Source organism: Rhamphochromis sp. 'chilingali' (genome assembly GCF_963969265.1).
Source record: "Rhamphochromis sp. 'chilingali' genome assembly, chromosome: 3".
Classification (NCBI taxonomy): Eukaryota; Metazoa; Chordata; class Actinopteri; order Cichliformes; family Cichlidae; genus Rhamphochromis; species Rhamphochromis sp. 'chilingali'.
The window spans coordinates 39,299,951-39,320,001 of NC_137931.1; the positions used below are offsets into that span (position 1 = coordinate 39,299,951).

General features: G+C 38.1%; 1 protein-coding gene across 1 annotated transcript in view; it reads left to right on the forward strand.

The window, feature by feature from the left end:
• Positions 1–13,166, forward strand: part of osbpl1a (oxysterol binding protein-like 1A) — a gene marked incomplete at its 5' end in the record, with an annotated part of 31,761 nt that extends 18,595 nt beyond the window's left edge. The window contains 13 exons of the mRNA XM_080877578.1: positions 976–1,162; positions 4,822–4,897; positions 5,791–5,925; positions 6,034–6,131; positions 7,119–7,301; positions 7,442–7,549; positions 10,054–10,143; positions 11,130–11,256; positions 11,450–11,563; positions 11,655–11,778; positions 11,864–11,954; positions 12,233–12,253; positions 12,563–13,166. Of these exons, the coding sequence (XP_080733704.1) occupies positions 976–1,162; positions 4,822–4,897; positions 5,791–5,925; positions 6,034–6,131; positions 7,119–7,301; positions 7,442–7,549; positions 10,054–10,143; positions 11,130–11,256; positions 11,450–11,563; positions 11,655–11,778; positions 11,864–11,954; positions 12,233–12,253; positions 12,563–12,665 (1,457 nt within the window). The 3' untranslated portion in view covers positions 12,666–13,166. The remainder of the gene's footprint in view (positions 1–975; positions 1,163–4,821; positions 4,898–5,790; positions 5,926–6,033; positions 6,132–7,118; positions 7,302–7,441; positions 7,550–10,053; positions 10,144–11,129; positions 11,257–11,449; positions 11,564–11,654; positions 11,779–11,863; positions 11,955–12,232; positions 12,254–12,562) is intronic.
• Between the last annotated feature and the right edge of the window lie 6,885 nt (positions 13,167–20,051).

Consider the following 20,051-nt stretch of genomic DNA (forward strand, 5'->3'; position numbering starts at 1 on the left):
TGACGTTAATGAGCCCAAATGGCCTTCATAGCCACTAGATCTCAATCCAATAGAGCACTTTTGGGATGTGATGGATAGGGAGATGCATATCATAGATATGCAGCTGACAAATCTGCAGCCCCCATGTGATGAAGTTATGTCAGCTGTCAGTGCTTTAGATCATTCACAGCAAAGTTAAGCTGCTAATGATGCGTTTTGCAATTCTAATTTTCCAAACTGCATCTAAATTATAAGATGGAGCGCTTGTTAGACTTTTATTTATCTGTTCTTTCGTAAGTTGATAGCTTTCCTTTTCGTAGGTTGTGAAAGTCACTTTTTTTAGCATTCTTATATATTTCACTTGATGCTCACGTTTTCATTACTTCAATTACTGAGTCAAGTGTAACACAAGGAAGCGAATGACTTCTCAATCACACAAAGCTGTTTTGTGAAATCAGATTTGGTCCTTGATCAGCTTTTTAAATTTCTATTTGATGCATTCAACCAAAAGTCATTCATATTTTTTGTGCTGTGTATCTGTTGCAAAAATGAATACTTCCAACTCGTAGTACATCTTTTTTTTTTTTTTCAAAATTTTGGACGCTGAGCTTATAAATTTAGTTTTGGAAAACAATATAAATTTTACAACAATATATCCGTATCAATTAAATTTGTCTTTGGTGTTTTGTAATCAAACTCACGGCAACACTGTTCTCAAATGTACAGGCACATTCATAATGCCCATAAATGGGTTTTTTTTTAATGGTGGGTGTTTTACATCGATCGGTCAGCTTACAGTAATGGGAAGGAAACTATACTGTCCTTTTAACATTTGATAAACAAAAAGTATTTCTTAATTTTGAGATAATACACAATTTTCTGTGCCTTCTAATTGACAAACTATCTAATAGCAATACTTTTTTCTAGATACTCAGAGGATATTCAGTTGAACAGTAATCCTGCAGTGACTCCTCTACATGTGTTTGTCTCCACCAGACTCAGAATCTGAGCTTTCCCTGAGCGGCTTTGAGACGGTAGCCAGCCAATCCTGTGAGGAAGACGACGACGAGGACGAAGGCTCTGTCATGTTAAGCAGCACTTGCAGCAGCCCCGCCAGCACGCTGGAGCAGGATCACCATGGTGACAAGGCTGAGACTCAACCCAATGGGATAACAAAGCATAGGTCAGCTCTGCAATACGCCATCACAGTTTCTTAAATGGACTGTTGACCTCTGGTTCTTTTAATCTCACATCCAAAGATGAACAAGCCCATCAAAGTCACTGCCCTTTCATACAACATAGCAGCCTAATATTGTTGAATTTTTAATTCTTTAATTCAAATTTGTTATTAGTGTCAGATATGTGTAACAGCATATTAGGTTAAAAAAAAAAAAGAAAGAAAAAATTTAGGGTGGCCTAGGCAATGGGTCATATTCTCAGAAAATTGATTCTGAGGTTCTGATTGTACGATAGATTACAAATGCACTTAATGCCTAATTTGACCATTTAGTAGAAGAACTGACTGCAAATTTATAGAGTTATCAGAGACTCCATTAGCTAACACATGAAAGTATTTTATTAAGCTGTCCTTCCACTTTCTTAAACACTTGTCCAGTTCAGGGAATATTTAGTCAACTGTGTAATTTAAAGACTAAAGAGCTGATGCTAATCTAATAAAAACATACCCGAGGGAAACCACTAACATATGTTCAGTCTGTCAGGAATTGGAGAATTTTTTATTTTATTTTAAAGCAACACTTATTTTTAAGTTAAGAGAACCTAATTCTTCTTGAGATTGTGAAGGTTTATGAAAATTGATTTAACAGCTGGTTTAAAAAAATCTGTGTTTTGACCAAGAAATTCAAGTGCCAACCTGTAATTGAACAGAAAGTAAGGATAAAGTAGTAGGACTGGTATTTTTCTTACTTGAAGATCCTCATACTATGAATTCTGAGTCTCTTTAACATAATCTTAAAGAGATTATTTCTTCCCAGTAAGCTTTAAGCTAGTTTTGAGGCATGCATGAAAAACTTAGAGGAAGTTGAAATTGCACATCATGAGCATTCTGGAATGTCCGCTCTACTGTCAAACGGATGTTCCACTCCAGAATAAAACCTTTTCCAGTGCCCGTTCTTATGAAGTGGAACTTTGTGGAATGCCTGCATGGTTCTGTTCTAAGACCAACAATCTCTTGCAGATATATTATGCATATATTATTATATTATTATTATCAGATGCCTACTGTATAAAGTGTCATTTCTATGCTGATGATGCAAACATTTATGTATCATCACAGAAGGCTGAAGAGTTTTTCAGTGATCTGTTTTTAGTTTGCAAAATATTAAATATAATTTAAAGTAAAATATTTACTTGTATCTTATTGAAAATCAGTCAGTACTGATGAGAAGGGACTAAATAAGACAATAGATAAGTGAATACATAAAGTAATTTATGTATGTATAATAATTTTGTATAGCTTGGTGTTGTCTAGGATTCCAAATTAGAATCCCAGTCAGACTTTGGGAAATATTTTTCATTTTGTATGTTTGAGTGGAGGTAACCAAAATAAGACTAAATATAACCATTAATAAAAAAAAATAAACCATTATGCATTTCAAAAGATATATAATTTATTCAGCTCTGAGAATTTGATACATTTCTTGTTCATAAAATCTTTTTTTAAATCTGTGAAGGGCCTTACCCACATAAAATAAAACTTTAAAAATGGGCCACTACAATTAAAATCAGTTTTATTTTATTTACTAGTACCAGTTCAGAACCATGTTCACCTCAAAACAGTTTACATTATAATGTAAAGACCCTCCAATATTAGAAACAAACCCTAACACTCACATGACCCACAATAAGCATGTACTTGGCGAAAGTAGGAAGGAAAATCTCCCTTTAAACAGGAAAAAATCTCCAGCAGAAAGAGGGAGGGGCAGCCACCTGGGACCAGTTAGAGGTAAGGGAAGAGAAACAACACTATGGGAGAGAGGGCCAGAGTTTAATGATTACTAATGATTAAATGGAGTACAGGTGTATAAACACTCACAGAGTGAAAAGAAAGCAGTAAAGAAGAAACAATACATCACATGAAGACTCTGCAGTCTAAGCCTACTGCAGCATAACTAAGAGAGGGTTCAGGGTCATCTGATCCAGCCGTATCTATGTGCTTTATTAACAAAGAAAGCTTTAAGCCTAATCTTTAAACTAGAGAGCGTGTCTGTCTCTCACATGTAGACAAGCTAGTGTAAATAAGCAAAATCTAAACTATTGCTGCCATCACATATAACGACATTCACTGACTTTAAAGTTCCATATTTGTACAACACTATGGTTTAAACTAAAGCAAATATTTCATCACTTAAATCAGTTTTTAATGCATGCAATGTCTTGGGGGGGGTTGTTTGTTTGTTTGTTTATTTGTTTTTGTTTTCAGTCTTTATGTCCAGTCTTTATCATTTTTGTTATAATTACTGTTTGCGTGGTTGTTTGTCTGTCTCAGTTTATAGATGGTCTTTATGTTTATATTAGAGTGCTGTATCTTTAAAAGCCTAAGGTATAACAGTCAGTTGCACTTTCATTTAAATGTAACAGTGTTTACATGTATCACTCCTGTCAAATGAATTAAATTTCTTTTATTTAAACATTGTAAATTTATTTTAAAAATTTAAATTCAAATATTTTCAAGAACACGGTGAATGTATTTTAGTCACTGCTTCACATTACAAGGATGGATCAACCTCATCGTACCACCGATGTCACCACTTGGTTGGATTAAAAGCTTATTTAGTTGATGTAACTGAAAAGCAACGAAAATTTGGCCGGGATGATATTTTTTGTTCATTAGGAACTACAAAGCAAGTAGTAAAGAAGCAAAGATGTTCTTGGTAACATTATTGATATGGTTGCACTTCCTCCCATTTGAGTTTATGTGACATTGTTAATGGCGTAAGGGGTGTGATCACGTTAATCCAACGTTGCTAAGCAAAACAATGTGGTTTTCTGATAAAAAGCAAAAATAAATCAATTTAAAAAGTGTCTTCACAAAAGTATAAAAGTTTTTCTCTGAGAAATTTGAGGGGTTTTTTCTTAAATGTATCACTCTCATTTAATCTTTACTACTACCACTATAATCTATAATCTTTTTTCCATAAGCCTATTTTCATCAAATCTATATTGTTGTTAGACCTATGCAGTGTTAGATATTTAATAACCCACTCGAACAGTCCTTTTTTTTTTTTTTTTCAGTGATCTTTTTAACTTCTTGAGGTGTTTCCACTTCACCGTGTGAATAATTTAGAGTCATGGGCAGCCTGGTAAAGGCACAAGAAGGAGTTGTAGTATAGAAAGGACTCCGCTCTCTGTTGGAGCCGTTAAATATTGATAAGGTCACAGTGTAATGCAATAATCAGTTTGCAGTATGATCCCTTGTTGGCTGATCCCTCGGGCAGCTGGGGAGTGCGGTTCACATTATTTGGGTGATTTTTTAAATGTCATCATTACGCTAACGCCTCAGTTTTTACATTTTATTTTTGTACTTTAAACGAATCTCCAGCCTGCACACCTTATTAGACAGTTTGAGACAGACAGGACATAAGTGCTGCTGGTGGATGATTCCTGCTAACCACCTTTGCTGCTGGTATTGTCTGTCTGGGCTTTGTTCCAGTGTGTCACATAATACATTAGGCTATTGTTGACTATATTCACTTGATGTGATGCTTGCAGCAGGTATTGTATGTCTGGCACATTTACTCCAGTGGAATATTTTTAGTGCATTAGAACAAAATGAAAGCATCACATACACTTTTTAGAAGTACTGTAATTTTGTCATTTTAGGACAAGCTTACCGGCGCCAATGTTTTCGAGAAATGACTTCAGCATTTGGAGTATTCTGAGGAACTGCATTGGAATGGTGAGAATGGTTTTCTAGAGTTTTTTTTATTGCCCATCCATTATGATGACGAGGATCATTCCACCCACTGCTTTGGTATTTATGGTCTTGTCATGCAAAATAGCCTTGTGCAGGTGCAGACAACACTTAGTTACACTTGTGGTGACTCTTTTTCCGATAGTTTGCCAGTAAGTTGATTTATGTCCTGATACTAGCAAAAACAAATACATTTTTTTAGCCTAAGCTGCATTAGTGCACACTAAACTTAAATTGACTGTATTATAAATCTGCAGCTCTGAACCAACCCTTAGGTTTAGTTTCCAAGCACCGCAGAAAGCAGCTGTGGAAAAAAACACAATGTACACTATTTTCTCAGCACTAAAGAGAAGAAGAAGAAAGCTAGACAACTGGTGGTGACAATAGTTGAGCGTTTAGCTACTTAAATTCCAAATAGAGGCCAGAAGAGCTAATGGAGAATGACTCTATATTTATCAAGTAGCCAAAAACATAATTCCAAACCCTTTTTTATAAAAAAAAAATATGACATCTGTGTAACTAACCCACTCCTAGCAGAACTTGGGAGATCAAGCAAAAAAAATCACATATTCTGAAAGTCTCAGGTTAAGTGTCAGGGTATTCATGAATCATGATGACTTTCATCTCACAAGGTCACTCTTCTATTTGAAGAATTTTCTGAAGCTTTTTCTTTTATTACCAGCAAATACAGCAATAAATACTCACCTTAATGCGGTAGATACTTTGGTCCAGAGCAACGTAAATGCTTGTATGTACCAAACGACCAAACACTGATCCTTTTTAACACTCAGCAGCTCGGAGCACTGCCATGTCAAAAGACCTTATTTCCTCTTTGTAATGAAACCTTGTCCTTCAATTCTCCTTGATGTCCCTTTCAGGAGCTCTCCAAGATTACAATGCCAGTGATTTTCAACGAGCCGCTTAGCTTCCTGCAGCGTCTCACAGAGTACATGGAGCACACGTACCTCATTCACCAGGCCAACGCATCTTCAGATTCTATTGAGAGAATGAAGGTAGTTCATAGGTTTTCTACTTAAACTGCCCACAGGCACAGCTTAACAATTTTTTGCTTCTAGTTTAGTTTCTCTGATTTGGTGTGTGTTTTTTATCTACTGTGGCAGTGTGTGGCTGCGTTTGCAGTGTCCGCTGTGGCCTCTCAGTGGGAGCGAACAGGTAAACCATTCAACCCTCTACTGGGAGAAACCTATGAACTAGTCAGGTAAGTGAGCTGGTCCAGATCATGTCCAAACCTGACTGTATGAAAAATTCTGAGCAATATCTTTGCAATTAAACATTTTGAAGTACCCAGTCTTTAGTGTAGGATATTAATTATGATGATAATTAACAAAATACACTCACTGGATACTATATTAGGTGCATATTGCGAATAGCAGATCAGATCCCACTTTAACTTCAGATTATTTATGTTCAAAAAGACAGCTTGCGATAATTTGAGCTTTGTGATAGGGTCGTTACCCATTTTCTGCTTCCAGGAGAGTATACTGTGGTCATAAAGAGCTAGAATTAGTAAGCAACAATACTCAGGTAGGCTGTGGAGTTTAAACATTGTTCAAAGTGTGCCAAAAAAATATCTGCCACACCATTACACCAGCACTAGCCTGAATTGTTGATACAATGCAGGATGAATCCATTCTTTCGTGTTGTTTACACGAAATTCTGACCCTACTATCCAAATGTCACAGCAGAGATGGAAACTCATCAGACCAAACAATATTTTTCCATTCATGTATTGTCCAATTTTGGCTGTGGGAATTTTAAACTTAGTTGGCAGGAGTGGTACCTGGTGTGGTCTTTTGCTGTTGTAACCCATTTGCTTCAATGTTCGACATGTTGTGCATTCAGAGAGCTAACGCTAACTGGATGTTTTCTCTGTTTTGGGCCAAAAAAATCCCAGTAGATGAGCAGTTTCTGCGACACAGTCAGACAGTCCCATCTGGCACCCACGATCATGCCATGTTGAAGTTCAGCAGGTCACGTGCGCCTAAATGCACACAGTTGCTTCAGTGTGATTGACTGATTACATATTTGTGCTAACAAGTGGTTGAGCAGGTGTGCCTAATAAAGTGGCCACTGAGTGTATTTTATCTAGCAACAAGTTCTTAAATTCTGCTGTGCAGCTTACCAAACATACACAGCTGTCTTCAAATGCCTCCATTCATCATAGCTGTGTCCCTGGTTATTTCAGGGAGGATCTGGGCTTCAGGCTCATCTCAGAGCAGGTGAGCCATCACCCTCCGGTCAGCGCCTTCCATGCTGAGGGCTTGAAGCAGGACTTTGTTTTTCATGGCTCTATTTATCCCAAACTCAAGTTCTGGGGCAAGAGTGTGGAAGCTGAGCCGAAAGGCACAATCACACTGGAGCTGCCCAAGTAAGAGCTGCTAGCTGTTTTTAAAAAGGAAATATTACCTGTATCAATATTTATCCTTTTACCAATTCGCCTATCGCCTTTTCTATTACCATTTTGAAAGTGCACATTGTGCCAAACTGTTTTGGTTTTTTTCCCTCCAGGCACAATGAAGCCTACACATGGACAAATCCCACATGTTGTGTTCACAATATCATTGTTGGTCAGCTGTGGATTGAACAGTATGGAAATGTGGAGGTGGTCAACCACAGGTAAGAGGATCAGCATGTAAAATGCTTGTACATAAAGTACTTGTTGAGAATTATTGAAGCATTAAAATGTCTTAATTAAAATAAGGCAAAGAAATAAAGGGAAATGTGATTCACAGTGTTATACTGTCTGCATTTGCATTTTAAACATGTTTTAATGTGCGATAATCAAATAGGAAGCAGCCTTTGGTCTTTATTACATTATTTCATGAAAAACAAAATGAAACCATTGTTATCACTGGCACATGCAGTAAAGTTAAATTGAAACAATGCTTAGCCAACCAAACAAAAGAACTGTGTTTTATGTTGTATTGTTAAGAGCAGTCTGACGTTTGTGTTACAAGATTTAAAATGCTGTCATTAACTTTCATGGGAATTTATAACAGAGGTTTTTCTTTCTTAGATAAAGGCAAGTAAAGAAAATAAAGTGGCCTCAAGCCATGATGTTTCACATCAAACACTTCTTTCATTAGCCAGCTAAGCTACGCTACTTAATAACGTGTTCCTTTTATTCATGCTTCCATTATAACACAATGCATGCAGCCATGAAAAGGAACACGTAGCACTGACCTAATATCTAAGTATCATGTGTTTCAAATTACGGCTAAAGAAAAAGTGTGATACAACTAGGGTTGCCAACTCCCTGAAAAATAAATAAGGGACACCTCGTGGCCAGGGCCGGGCGACCCAGTTGTCTTCACCCTTCCCAGTGTGGTGAATTTTCTAGCTCTTTTTTTGTGTGTGAAATTATTTTTTTAACCATTTGACTTGAAGTTGATTTAAGTAGATGCATATTCTATTCTTTGTGATATGAACACATGTGAAACAAATGATCATTTAGCCATTTATTTTTAGCTCAAAATGACAACATTAACACAGTAAAACAGGTCTCTTTCTTAAACAGAAGCCTGTCATGCTTAACTTTTGAGAATATAAGTAAATCTTTCTTTAAAAGCACTCTGTCCTGCTTAACTTAAAATAATAGAAAACAATAGAAAGAAAAATATTCTTGTAACAGTGCACATTTAGTGCATTTAGTACAATTGGCTTCAGTTGAGGTATTATTTCAGCTTTTCTAATGCTAATCAGCTGCTCCTGTTTGTAAACCCACTTGCTCCCATGATTACGCATCTTAACTCATCATCATTATTCATCTATGTATTACTTTTATGTATTAGTCATCTATTTGTTGTAATCATCTATCCTTGCAGTTGTTTATTACACAAAATAAATTATATTATCACACTTCTGGCCACATAGCGCTGATATTCACTGCACATGCCCATATTAACGTTTTCCAGCCAGGTGTTTTCCTTTTCCCATTCTTCCCTTTCTCTGAGGGGAACAAACATTGCTGCTCTAATGCTGGGCTCACACTGTGTGATTTTTGGCCCATTTTGAGCCGATTTTTGAGTGATCGGACCGATTTTGGCCTTCATCGTGCATCGTGTAGTATACGTGGGGTAACGAGAAGTGATTAACACCTCACGACCAGCTCCCGATCATCAATCGCTCGTGAGGGTGTCACCACAGGCGCTCACACTGCTCACGCGCAAACGTAAACGTTGGTGAAAAAGACGGCGCAGCACGGCTGTGCAGCGTGTGATCTGGACACAAGCGATGGAGGCACAACTTGTAGAACTTTGGAAAGCTCATCCGAGCCTTTTCGATGTGGCATCACAAAATTATCACGACCACAACAACCGTGAAAATAGTTGGATTTACACTGCTGCTCAATCACAGCTGCCTGATCATGTTTTTCATTAGCAATTTAGCAAAGTTGATGGTAGTGGTGTGTCTGTGTGAGTGAAAGACAGAGAGAGAGAGCGACAGATTTTCTGTTATAACCTTCATTTTATGGAGGCACAGTGTGAGCACTCAGGTCGCATCAGAGCATCGGGCCGTATAGTGTGAGACCTGCATCGTGACCTATGAACGTCTAACCCCTGTGAGTCAATCGTGCAGTTTGAGCAGGAGCTGAATAACGTGACTGAAAAAATCGCACAGTGTCTGCCCAGCTTTAGGTGTACTGTCATCCGAGACTTGCACCGCAGAGTCGGCGTTTGTTCCCCTGTTGACCATGCTTCTTGTTGTGGTCATCTGTTGTCTTCCGGTATTTTCTCCGCAAGCGACCTTTCCTCGACCAATGAGATGAGCGGTAATCTGAATTGTCATACTCGAATTGTCATAAGTGTGCTGTCAGCTCATTGGTCACAAAGCAGGAGAGGGGCTGGGAATTATGTTTTCAAACAAAGTGTTAATTCCATAAACATTTATAGACTACTTTTGATTCTCACTGTATTACGGGACAAAGCGCGTCCCTTATTAGCTCAATACGGGACGTGTACTTTTGTTTCGAAATACAGGACGATTCCGTATTTTAAGGGACGGTTGGCAACCCTAGATACAACTGATAAAATATTTTGGGGAAGCGTTGCTCTTGAAGAAAACAGACAGAGCAAATGAGGAAGTCTTGTGTGACTCATCCTGTTTCTCTTTTCACTTAGAACTGGTGAAAGGTGCTACTTGAACTTCAAACCATGTGGCCTTTTTGGAAAAGAGCTACACAAAGTTGAAGGATATATTCTGGATAAAAGGTAGAGCAAGATGTTCAGAGATGTAAATAATGAGCCGTCTTTGCAGAGAAGACTGATTTCAGTCTTGAATGTTGAATAAAATAGTGATGTGAGAGTGGGAGAAAATGCCTTCTCTTTAACCTTTAAGTCTGAATCTACATCACACATTGAAACATACCATAGGACACTGTGAAACATTAGTTTTCTTCCATATTACATGGAATGACAGTGAGTGTCAGATAGCTTATTTATCTGCCTATACTATCAATTTTTCCCTCATCCACCCCTCCCCATATGTTTGGGTGGATATGTCTGAATAAGCAGCGTTTTTTTAAAGGTGCTTCATTTGTAAATTAGGATCTACAAAATGTAGTATCAACCTATTTTAAAATTGAATCATTGTGCAAATAATCACTTAACAATTCATATGGTTAATAGCTCATTGCAGTGTTAATTGCCTTTTTGACAAAATAAAAGTCAAAATACTCGAGTGTGGGAGAGGCGGTTAAAATCAGCAAACGGTAAAAACAAAAACGGGGGCAGTTCGATTAAAGATGGAGGATAAGCAAATCCAGTGAGTCATCGTAAACATAACTAGTGTGCATGATCACAAGAGCCAGACCAGATTTATATGCTGATAAATAATGTGCAGCAATAACAGATGCTAACAAGCAAGAAGATGGGAAGAGCTTGTGTTTTTTCTTGTTGTTTTTTATCTCAACGTGATGTCCAGGCCAAAAACTAGATTTTTGGTTTCATTCAAAACATTACATTTCCAGAAGTCTCCCACTCGCAAAAGTGTTGTGTGGGTTTTTTCTCTCTTTTTTTTGAGCTTTTGTTATGTTGACACTAAAAACAGAATGGGGGAAAAAAATCATTACAACTGAAATCATTACTAGTGTTTGTGCCTCGGGACATTCGTGTGTGTTTGTGTGGTTATGGTTAAGGTTAGAGTACGTATTCACGAAATTACAACAACTCCTCTGAAGTCTGTGTGTGTTTGACAGCAAAAAGAAGCTGTGTGCTCTCTATGGGAAGTGGACAGAGTGCCTCTATGTTGTTGACCCATCTGCCTTTGAAGCACACAAGAAAAACAACAAAAAAGGGGCAGAGGACAAGAAGGGCAGCAATGCGGTATGAATTACTGAACACTGTGGAATCCCTTCACTTTACTGTTGTGATGTTTGCATGAGTAATATCATCCAGTGGTAAAAATGGCAAGCGACCGAGATCATTAGTGTTCATATTTAACACGTTCTGTAATGATGCATCTTGGCTGGAGCTCATCTGTCTGTTCAGCATTATTTGTGTTTGTCGTGCTGTTCAGGGTTGCGCTGAGGATCAGGAGGAGGTTCCTTCACCACCTGCAGACACTGTGGAGGTGGTTCCTGGCAGCCAGCTGCTGTGGAAAATAGCACCCAGACCAGCTAACTCTGTCCAGGTCCTGCTGATTAATGCACCATTAGATCTTTATTGGGTACTCTTAGAAGAAATCCAATGTTTTAACGTACAAACGCAATCTTTAATTGCAGATGTACAACTTCACATGCTTTGCGATGCAGCTGAATGAGTTGCATAAGGAGATGGAGGGAGTCATCCCTCAGACTGACTGCAGGCTCAGACCGGACATACGAGCCATGGAGAACGGTGACATCGGTAATGATTGGTGGTACTTAACCTAAACTGAAACTGGGGGGAAATTTTCATTTGCTTCCTCAAAAAATGTCAAATATTTTGATAGATCTCGCCAGCGAGGAGAAGAAGCGACTCGAGGAAAAACAGCGAGCTGCTCGGAAAAACCGCTCCAAAGCGGATGAAGAGTGGAAGGCGAGGTGAGACTGTTCTTCTTTCTTTATACTTTGACGCAGTAAACATGAAACCATGCAGGACTGACTAATTCCAGGCAATATTAAACCATCAGCCTTTGTTAGTGCAGATAAAATACCATTGCCTTTCTATTACCTCATATGAAGTTTTCATGGCGTATGAATGAATTAACAGTTCTTATCTATATGGTGTCATACTTTGTGTGCTGAAAAAGCTCAAGTTGTATCTCCATTTTATCTTCACTTGTCTTTTTTTTCTGCTGCATCCTCGCTTTGACGTTAAGAAGCCCTGCCCTTGGCCCGAGGTTAGAGCTGTTCGCTGTTCGCATCCGAAATGTTTGATGTGATCACGTGACCTTAACACATCTGAGTCTCTAAATTATCTACCACTGTGTGTATTTTCTATCCAGATATGATAGAGACAAATTTAATAAATCCGCTTTTCCTTCCACCAGCATGGCAGCTCCTCTTAATGGCACCAAATGCAATTACTCAATCACCCCATCTTCCCTCCGAATCATACATTTCTTTCTCACTTTCTCTTGTTTGTATTCAGTTTAGGCTCGCCCTGCTGGGATCTATGAATGCTGATATTTCTGTGATGTGTTTTTTAGGTGGTTTCAACAGGGGCAAAATCCCCACACCAGTTCCCAGGACTGGCTCTTCTGTGGTGGATACTGGAACAGGGCCTACAGCCAGATGCCGGACATTTATTAAAGGACTTTCTCTGCACAAAGCATGAACTGTTTTTATTGGAAAATTACAAGACCAAGCAATATGAAAAAAGTGTACTTAAACAGTGTGGCCTTAATCTACTTTATGGAGGTGAAGCTGTGCAGGAAATGTTTGACAGTATAGCATTTGCATTGACTTAAAGAGGTTTTTCTTTAAAATGGACTTTTAGCACAGTGGATAGGGTTTGTGATTTTTACTGTCCACCTGTCTTCTTTTAAATATTCATAATAGTGTTTTGTCTCCAGTTGTATATCTGTATATACTTTCCATAAATCCAGCCGTCAGTGACCTCATGTTATTTACATTCGCTCTGGACTCGCATTGCACTCGAAAACCCACTACTCGTCTAATGTGGATTGTGATTATTTTCTCCTGTATTTTGCTTTGTGAAGGAAAAAAGATTACAGAACAAAACCCACTGTAAATTTTCTGTATTAGTCTCAACCTTATAAAGATACATTAAGAACTGACTAATATGATTTTTTTATTATTTGTGTTTATTTTTTTCTGACTGCTGAAGACATAGATTGATATAAACCATGAGCAAAGCCTCAGTGATGGCAGTTTGGCCACTGTGATTGCGTTTTGAGCCAGAATATCCATATTTAGACATGAGGGCGAAGTCATGCAAGCTTATTGAGCAACTGACTGAGCACAGAAAAGAGACTAACATTAAAAAAAACAAAAAGAAAATAATTTTACTCAGCAAAAATTAAGATTTTGGGGGGGATGGGCCACAAACACAGTGCAGTCCAGTTCAGTGCTTCAACTTGAGCAGAGATGAAGCTTTCTACAGTGATGGTCCACAGCCACCTGTAAATAAAGTGAACACACACATCTAATGCTAGGCCTCAACAGAATCTGAATAGATGGATATTTAATAAATCGTGCCCCCATACGGTTACTTTAAGGGGAAACTAGAAAGTGCATTTTCTGAAGAAACTGCAGTGTGAATGCTTGAATCTGAATGTATGCATTGAAATGAATTAATTGCTGAATTTTAAGTTAAAAATGTTGAACGAGATGAAAAATACAGAAATTTGCACATGAAAACAAAAAAGCTGAACTGCTAAAAGCTGACAATCACACAGAGAAGAAGTTGGAAAAAAGCTGAAAATGTTTAAAATGTAAATTAGAAAAAGATGAGTAATGAGAAAAGAAAATTTAGAGTCAGACTTTTTCTATGCTTAAGTGCTTTCTATCTAAGATTCACACACATTCATACTCTGATGGATGCGGGCTAACGCCAAGGATATTTGACTGGAGCAGCCAGGGATCAAACTGCAATCTTCCAATTAGCAGATGACCTGCTCAACCTCCTGACCTACAGCCACCCCATAAACCATAGCAATTTGATGACATCCAGCAACTTTAAGGGGCAAAATAACCACTGACAACGCAAACTGGGTGGGTCCCAATACTAGAACTGTACTATACTAATTCACAATGAACTGTTATTTGTTAAAAGTCATCTGTTGCCTATATAATAATCTATTTGTAACCCTAATTGATTAGTCATTTAATGCAGCCCGCTTGAATGTGTAGTAATTTACATATTGCACATTTAGAATAATTTATGACTATTTCTTAGACATTTAAAATATTCTGTCACTCATTTAATGACCTCTATGAGTCACTTCTAATTAGCCAACCATTTAAAGTAAAGTTTCACATGCATATTGATGAACTGCAAATATATCAGAATATACTTACATTTATATTTATATCTGTTACACATTATTGTAATTGACTGCAGTGTTTAGTATCATTTAAAATAATCTGCTGTACATTTATTGTTATTACTTTTTATGACATCTCACTTATTTTAAACGTAGAGCAGATTATTAGACATTTAAAGTGATCTTATTCATATTTTTCATAATAAAAGTATAACTACACTATAAATAATAACTATATATTTTCTTCTGTACTTAGTTACCCACTCTCTATGTGTGTGAACTGTATAGTAATATCAAAGGGCAAAAATAAAAATAAACAAAAAAGACAAACTTCATTTCATATGACTTGAGCAGCTTTACAGTGCACTTGAATTACAGGGCAGAATACAGTCTTCAAGCCTGTGTGTGCTAACTACCACTACTGCTACAGACAGAAAATAAAAAGCAATTTGTGGGGGGAAATCCATCCATGTCATTCACTTGAACCTTGACACCTTCAAGTTCTTGGTAATGTTTTGCTGCCATCACCAGCTGAGAGTAAATGTGAACTAACAGCTCGCATTACATGAAGGGAAGCACTCCATCTATTGGTCAAACGTAGGGCAGAATTAAGGCTATTAGTATGAGTAAGGTGCGTGTGTATGTAATATTTACCTTAATTTTAAACACGGGAATGAACTGATGCTGTTTCTTATGGATCCTGTCTGTTCCTATACTGATTAATAAGGTTTTGTGTTAATGTGAAGCGACTGATATTGCGACAGATAAATATATCAGATGTTTAAAATTCATTCATCTATTTTCTCCAGTGTATGGAAGTCAGGGTCATGGTAATGCCGGAGCTTATCACAAGTGTCATTGGGTGAGAGGTGTGTTGCACTGTGGACAGATCACAGAGCTAACGCAGATAGATAAACATCCATTCACACTCACGCCTGCAGCCAATTTAGAATGACCAATTAACATAACATGGATGCCTTTGGAATGTGTGAGGAAGACAAAGTACCTGGTGAGAACCCACACAGACATGGGGAGAGCATGCACACTCCATGGGGAACAGCCACAGAGTCTCGGGATTCAAACGCAAGACCTTGCTGCGAGGCAGGGTGATTAGCGCAGCTAATAGATGGGATTGGGGTGGATTTGTTTAAAATCCACTGCTAAATTTATGGCAAATTTTGCTGTTGTGCTCTTAGATGGTGTTGTGGCTGCATTGAACTGAGTCTCTATCAGTTTTCTCACCTTATCGGTGTTCTGTGGGGAAATAAAAGTAGACCGTAACAGGTTTTCAGCTTCAGGGCGACTATTTTAATATCAATGCGTCTGGAACAGTGTAGGGAGAGTAGAAAATAAGCTTGCAGGTGATTTACAACTCGCTATCATGAGTTTGGCGTCATTGCTTTGTAATGAGCAAATATCAGGAAAACATTCCCGTGGTGGAAAAAAGGAACTGAAGCTTAGAGAAATACAATTCCGTTAGATTGGAAAAATTGTTGCTTGATTTCAGCCTAACTAGGTTTACTATTCCCATCCCTGTTTGTAATGATGTATTTCATTAGTTTGCGGGGCATCTGTTGATGCTCACTGAACCGACCACTCTGGAGGCTTTCGCAAATGCAACCGGCTTTCCATTAAGCTTCACATTTCGCAAGCAGCCCACAAAAGGTGAAGGCACAGGGGCTCCATTTTGATTTGTTGTCCCTAATTCAGGAAAGGAAAAAGCACAAAGAGATTCTGATCAGATTATACGACAAAAAGCTGAAACTCTCTGAAAGATATAATGCCCTGCGGTTCATGGATTTACCCCCAATGTGAAGCGATTCCAGGGCCGTTGAATATGACGTGGATTTGGGGCCTGCTTTCTCCTTGGACACGGAGTCAACCACTAGTTGGAATGCGTTCCTTTTTTTGGAGACTGAGAAACAACAATAACAGAAGAATTTTAAAAGCACAACTATCAACATGTGACTCACGTTCTTGAATGTTTTTAATACACGATGTCCTACCTGTAACCTCGTGAAATTTTCCATCACAGAGGCTTTTACGAGGTGTTACTGAGACACTAACAGCTCCATTACCATCATTTGCTTTGACGCCCACCTGGTAAAACATAACATATTTTGTCATCTCATGCAGCTTTTCTTTTGAATTGCTGCCCAATTAGCTGTCACAAGAGCGAGAGGTTTTACCTTGTTTTCCATTAAGAACACATTAAGGCTGGTCTTATCACTTTGAACGTGGAAGAGAAGACCCGTGAGGTGTTGAGGGCGCAGCTTGAAGGACAACAAAAAGTGCGAGCCAACGGTGAAGTAGTTATCTAGAATAGAAATGTTCTTTATGAGTGTGCGGATGATTGAAACACATCAGCAGCATCAAGATTTTTGAAATACAAGGCCAAACCTAAGACGATGTGACCGCCACCAAAGTATGTCCCTTCCTCTGCAAGCCCATGAAAGCACGGTAAGGCTTTGTGGCTCACCTCAGCTGCACCAACAAATACATCATTCATTTTGAATTCCCTTATACAGCTGATAACACTGTCTGTGGGGATGTTGTGTCCCTGATAAAGGACAGGAAGAGAAAAGAGAAGCCGGTCAGTGTGCAAACAAAAAGATGTGGGAAAATATTTGCCATAGCTTGAGTCTGATACAGACTTTAGTGTTTTTGCTTTTTGTACCAGCTCCCAGATACACAGGGTTGTGCAGGTCTAAAGATGATCCCTCATTGTTTGGTAAGCGGCCATCAGTCACACGGATCCCATCAACCAGAAGATGAAAAGTGCTGTTCTCCACGCTGAATTGAACCTGCGCACACGCAAACAAACTCAGCCATCCACAGAATATAACTTCACCATCACTGTGATATGATTGTGATATGACACACAGATATGAGAAAAGAATTACTGCATTTTTTCCCCTGCATATTAAGAGTTATGTCCTGATTGTTTATGATAAAAGTGATTTAGAAATTAGTTGTTCCTCCTGCTTTCCATTTATGCTCCAACAAACTTTCAAAAATCAGTTCCATTATGTAATTGCCCACTATGTCATTATTTTTTTTAATGTATTTTATATATTTTGTATATATATTTCTTGTTAGCGGTGTTTGAATTCCCATTGGAAGCTTTCTGATATCAGTAATTTTCTTTTCTGCACCATTTAAATCCTTAACGCTTCATTTTGGCACTGCCCGTTGTTTAGGGAAATAAATACATTTACTTTTTGAGAAGAATAACATATATATTTTCTCTGCCTGTGAGACACTTTTGTCATCCAATCAAAGCTTAATTGGTGCTGCTGTAAAGGTTATATTTGTTTGCTCTAATGAAAGATACCTGCTGCCCAGCTGCCAACAGTAGTAATATTAATTATTGTTTTTCTTTATTATTTTTTTTTTATTATTTATTTTGTTTATTCTTTTAGTTTTGGTTACCTTTTTTTGTTCCATTGATCTCCTCTTTAGAGATATCGTCTCCTCCCTCATGTTTCTTAGTGTTTGCCTTTTTCCTGTGTTTCTTTTGCTTCTTTGTTCAATCCGATTAGTCTGACTTGCATTTTGCTGGTTTTCTAGTTTTCTAGTTTTATCCTACTGCTGATAAAATCTATGTGAGATAAGCAACCGAAATTCCCATATATCTGCAACTGTTCCTTTGAAATCAGGAGTCCAATGTTTAGAGCTTTGCTGCTTTTATCACTTAATATTTGTAATGAGACTTGGTTACAAACTCTATGCCAGTTGCCATCATTGCTCTTCTCCTTGTGCTGGATGATTCTGTTTTGACCAAGTGACATCTTGATCTTGCCGTTGGCCATGTACAGAGCCAGGAGGGGGACGGCTCCTCTTCCTGCGACATGGAGGATGAGCCCTTTGGACGATTTGGTATTGATATCAAGAGAGAAGTGAGGCCTGAGACACATGAGAACAAGAACAAAGTCCCTTTAAATGTTTATGAATGAATTCACAGCTGGATGAAGGTTTGACGAGGCACTCTAAAGGTTACCAAACCAAACCAGTCATGGAAAATGCCATTATAATTTTCAGGTTTTAGTATTTTACCTATAATTAAGGTTTTCTTGTGGGAGGTTGTAACTGACCCAGCTGTCTTTCTCATAGAGTTGGTATGCTCTCTGGGGTCTACATTGACTGCCAGCTGGAGTCGTAATCTGACACACAGCAGAAAAATGACTGCTGTTACTATGTCATTATCCAGCAATAGGGGAGCTGAAAAAAATAATAGTTTGATGTGCTTACAAGGTTGTGCGTCTGGGGCCTTTTCATTGTGGAGTGCGGTGGGGGAGGCTGACTGCACTGACCAAAGATAATGTCTCCAGTTTGCGATAATGAGCTTAGATCAGCAGGTAAAATACTCGGCCTGTGTGAAATGAGGAGATTTTGTTTCATCAAAATTGAATCGTGTTATTGTAATAAACAGATATATATTGTGAGATATATTATAAAGCAACTGAAAGAATGTATAACAAACCTGCTTGTATAAAGATTAGCAATGCAGCCTTTGAATTTTCCTCTTTGCATGCTGATTTGGTCTGAATGTGCCGGACTCACATTTACATTGTCAATGCTAAGCAGCAGCCTGAGAAAATCACGACAACATTAGCGACGTGCTGATTTTAAATTTTAATTGCAATAAAATCCAGGTATCAGCAAAAAGCTGACAGATCTTACCCTGATGGCTTCCCCACTGCAGACACGTAATGCCAGACTCCATCATTATACCTTTCATTTGACCTCAGGGTATAATTAAAACTATAAAAAACCACAAAGCCATCGTCCAGGGACAACTGGAGATTGTGGACAGGTTTGGAGCCCTGCAGTGAGAGTACTATTAAAGTCATCTTGATATTTTCCTTTTGATTTTCTTTTAAATCAAAAAGTGTGGCACACGAGATTTACCTGAGAGCCGCTCTTCAGAACAACGCCCCGCTTGCCTGTGCTCCTGAAGCCTAACGAGACTCTCACTGGCTGTTCGTCCCAGGCAAACAGAGAATCGACAGAAAGAGCCGAATTCAATGTAGCTGCACGAACACCCTATACACAAGCCAGAAACACACTAGTATTAAACCCCTGTGTCTACAGGCTATTCATTTAGTGTTTTAAAGCTAGACAGAGATTGACTTTTGAAATAGGAAATGTCACATTTTTCCACCTACAAATGAAAAGTTAACTTTTTAAGTAATAAAGCGCACTATTGTTGAAGTTGAATACACTACTATATCCTTAATGAGTAACCACTGGCAACTAATTTAAGCCCGTGACAGTTATATTATTTTAATATGAATATAAGAAACAAACTGCTGCTACAGTCTTTTTTCCCCTGTTATTTCCAGGTAGGTGTGATAGCTAATATTGGCCACATCATGCTACTGACTTCATGATTATTCTTCACAATAACGATTGGTTCATCATGGTTCATGGATTTGTTAAGTGAGGGGTGTCTCTGACTGGAAAACTGAGATAAGGGGTTTGTCAATCACAAGGTACCTTGCCGTGAAGCGCCTCAATTAAACATCTATTTTACACTTAATGGTGCCATAATTTTCAAAAAGAACACGCTGCTATGTTACATAAGACACAAAGTTAATAAGGCAACAATTTGATGGGGTACTGAGATCTAAAAGTGAGAAGTAAGTACATTTGTACGAGCAGGTACAAACACACTAACGAGGAGTTT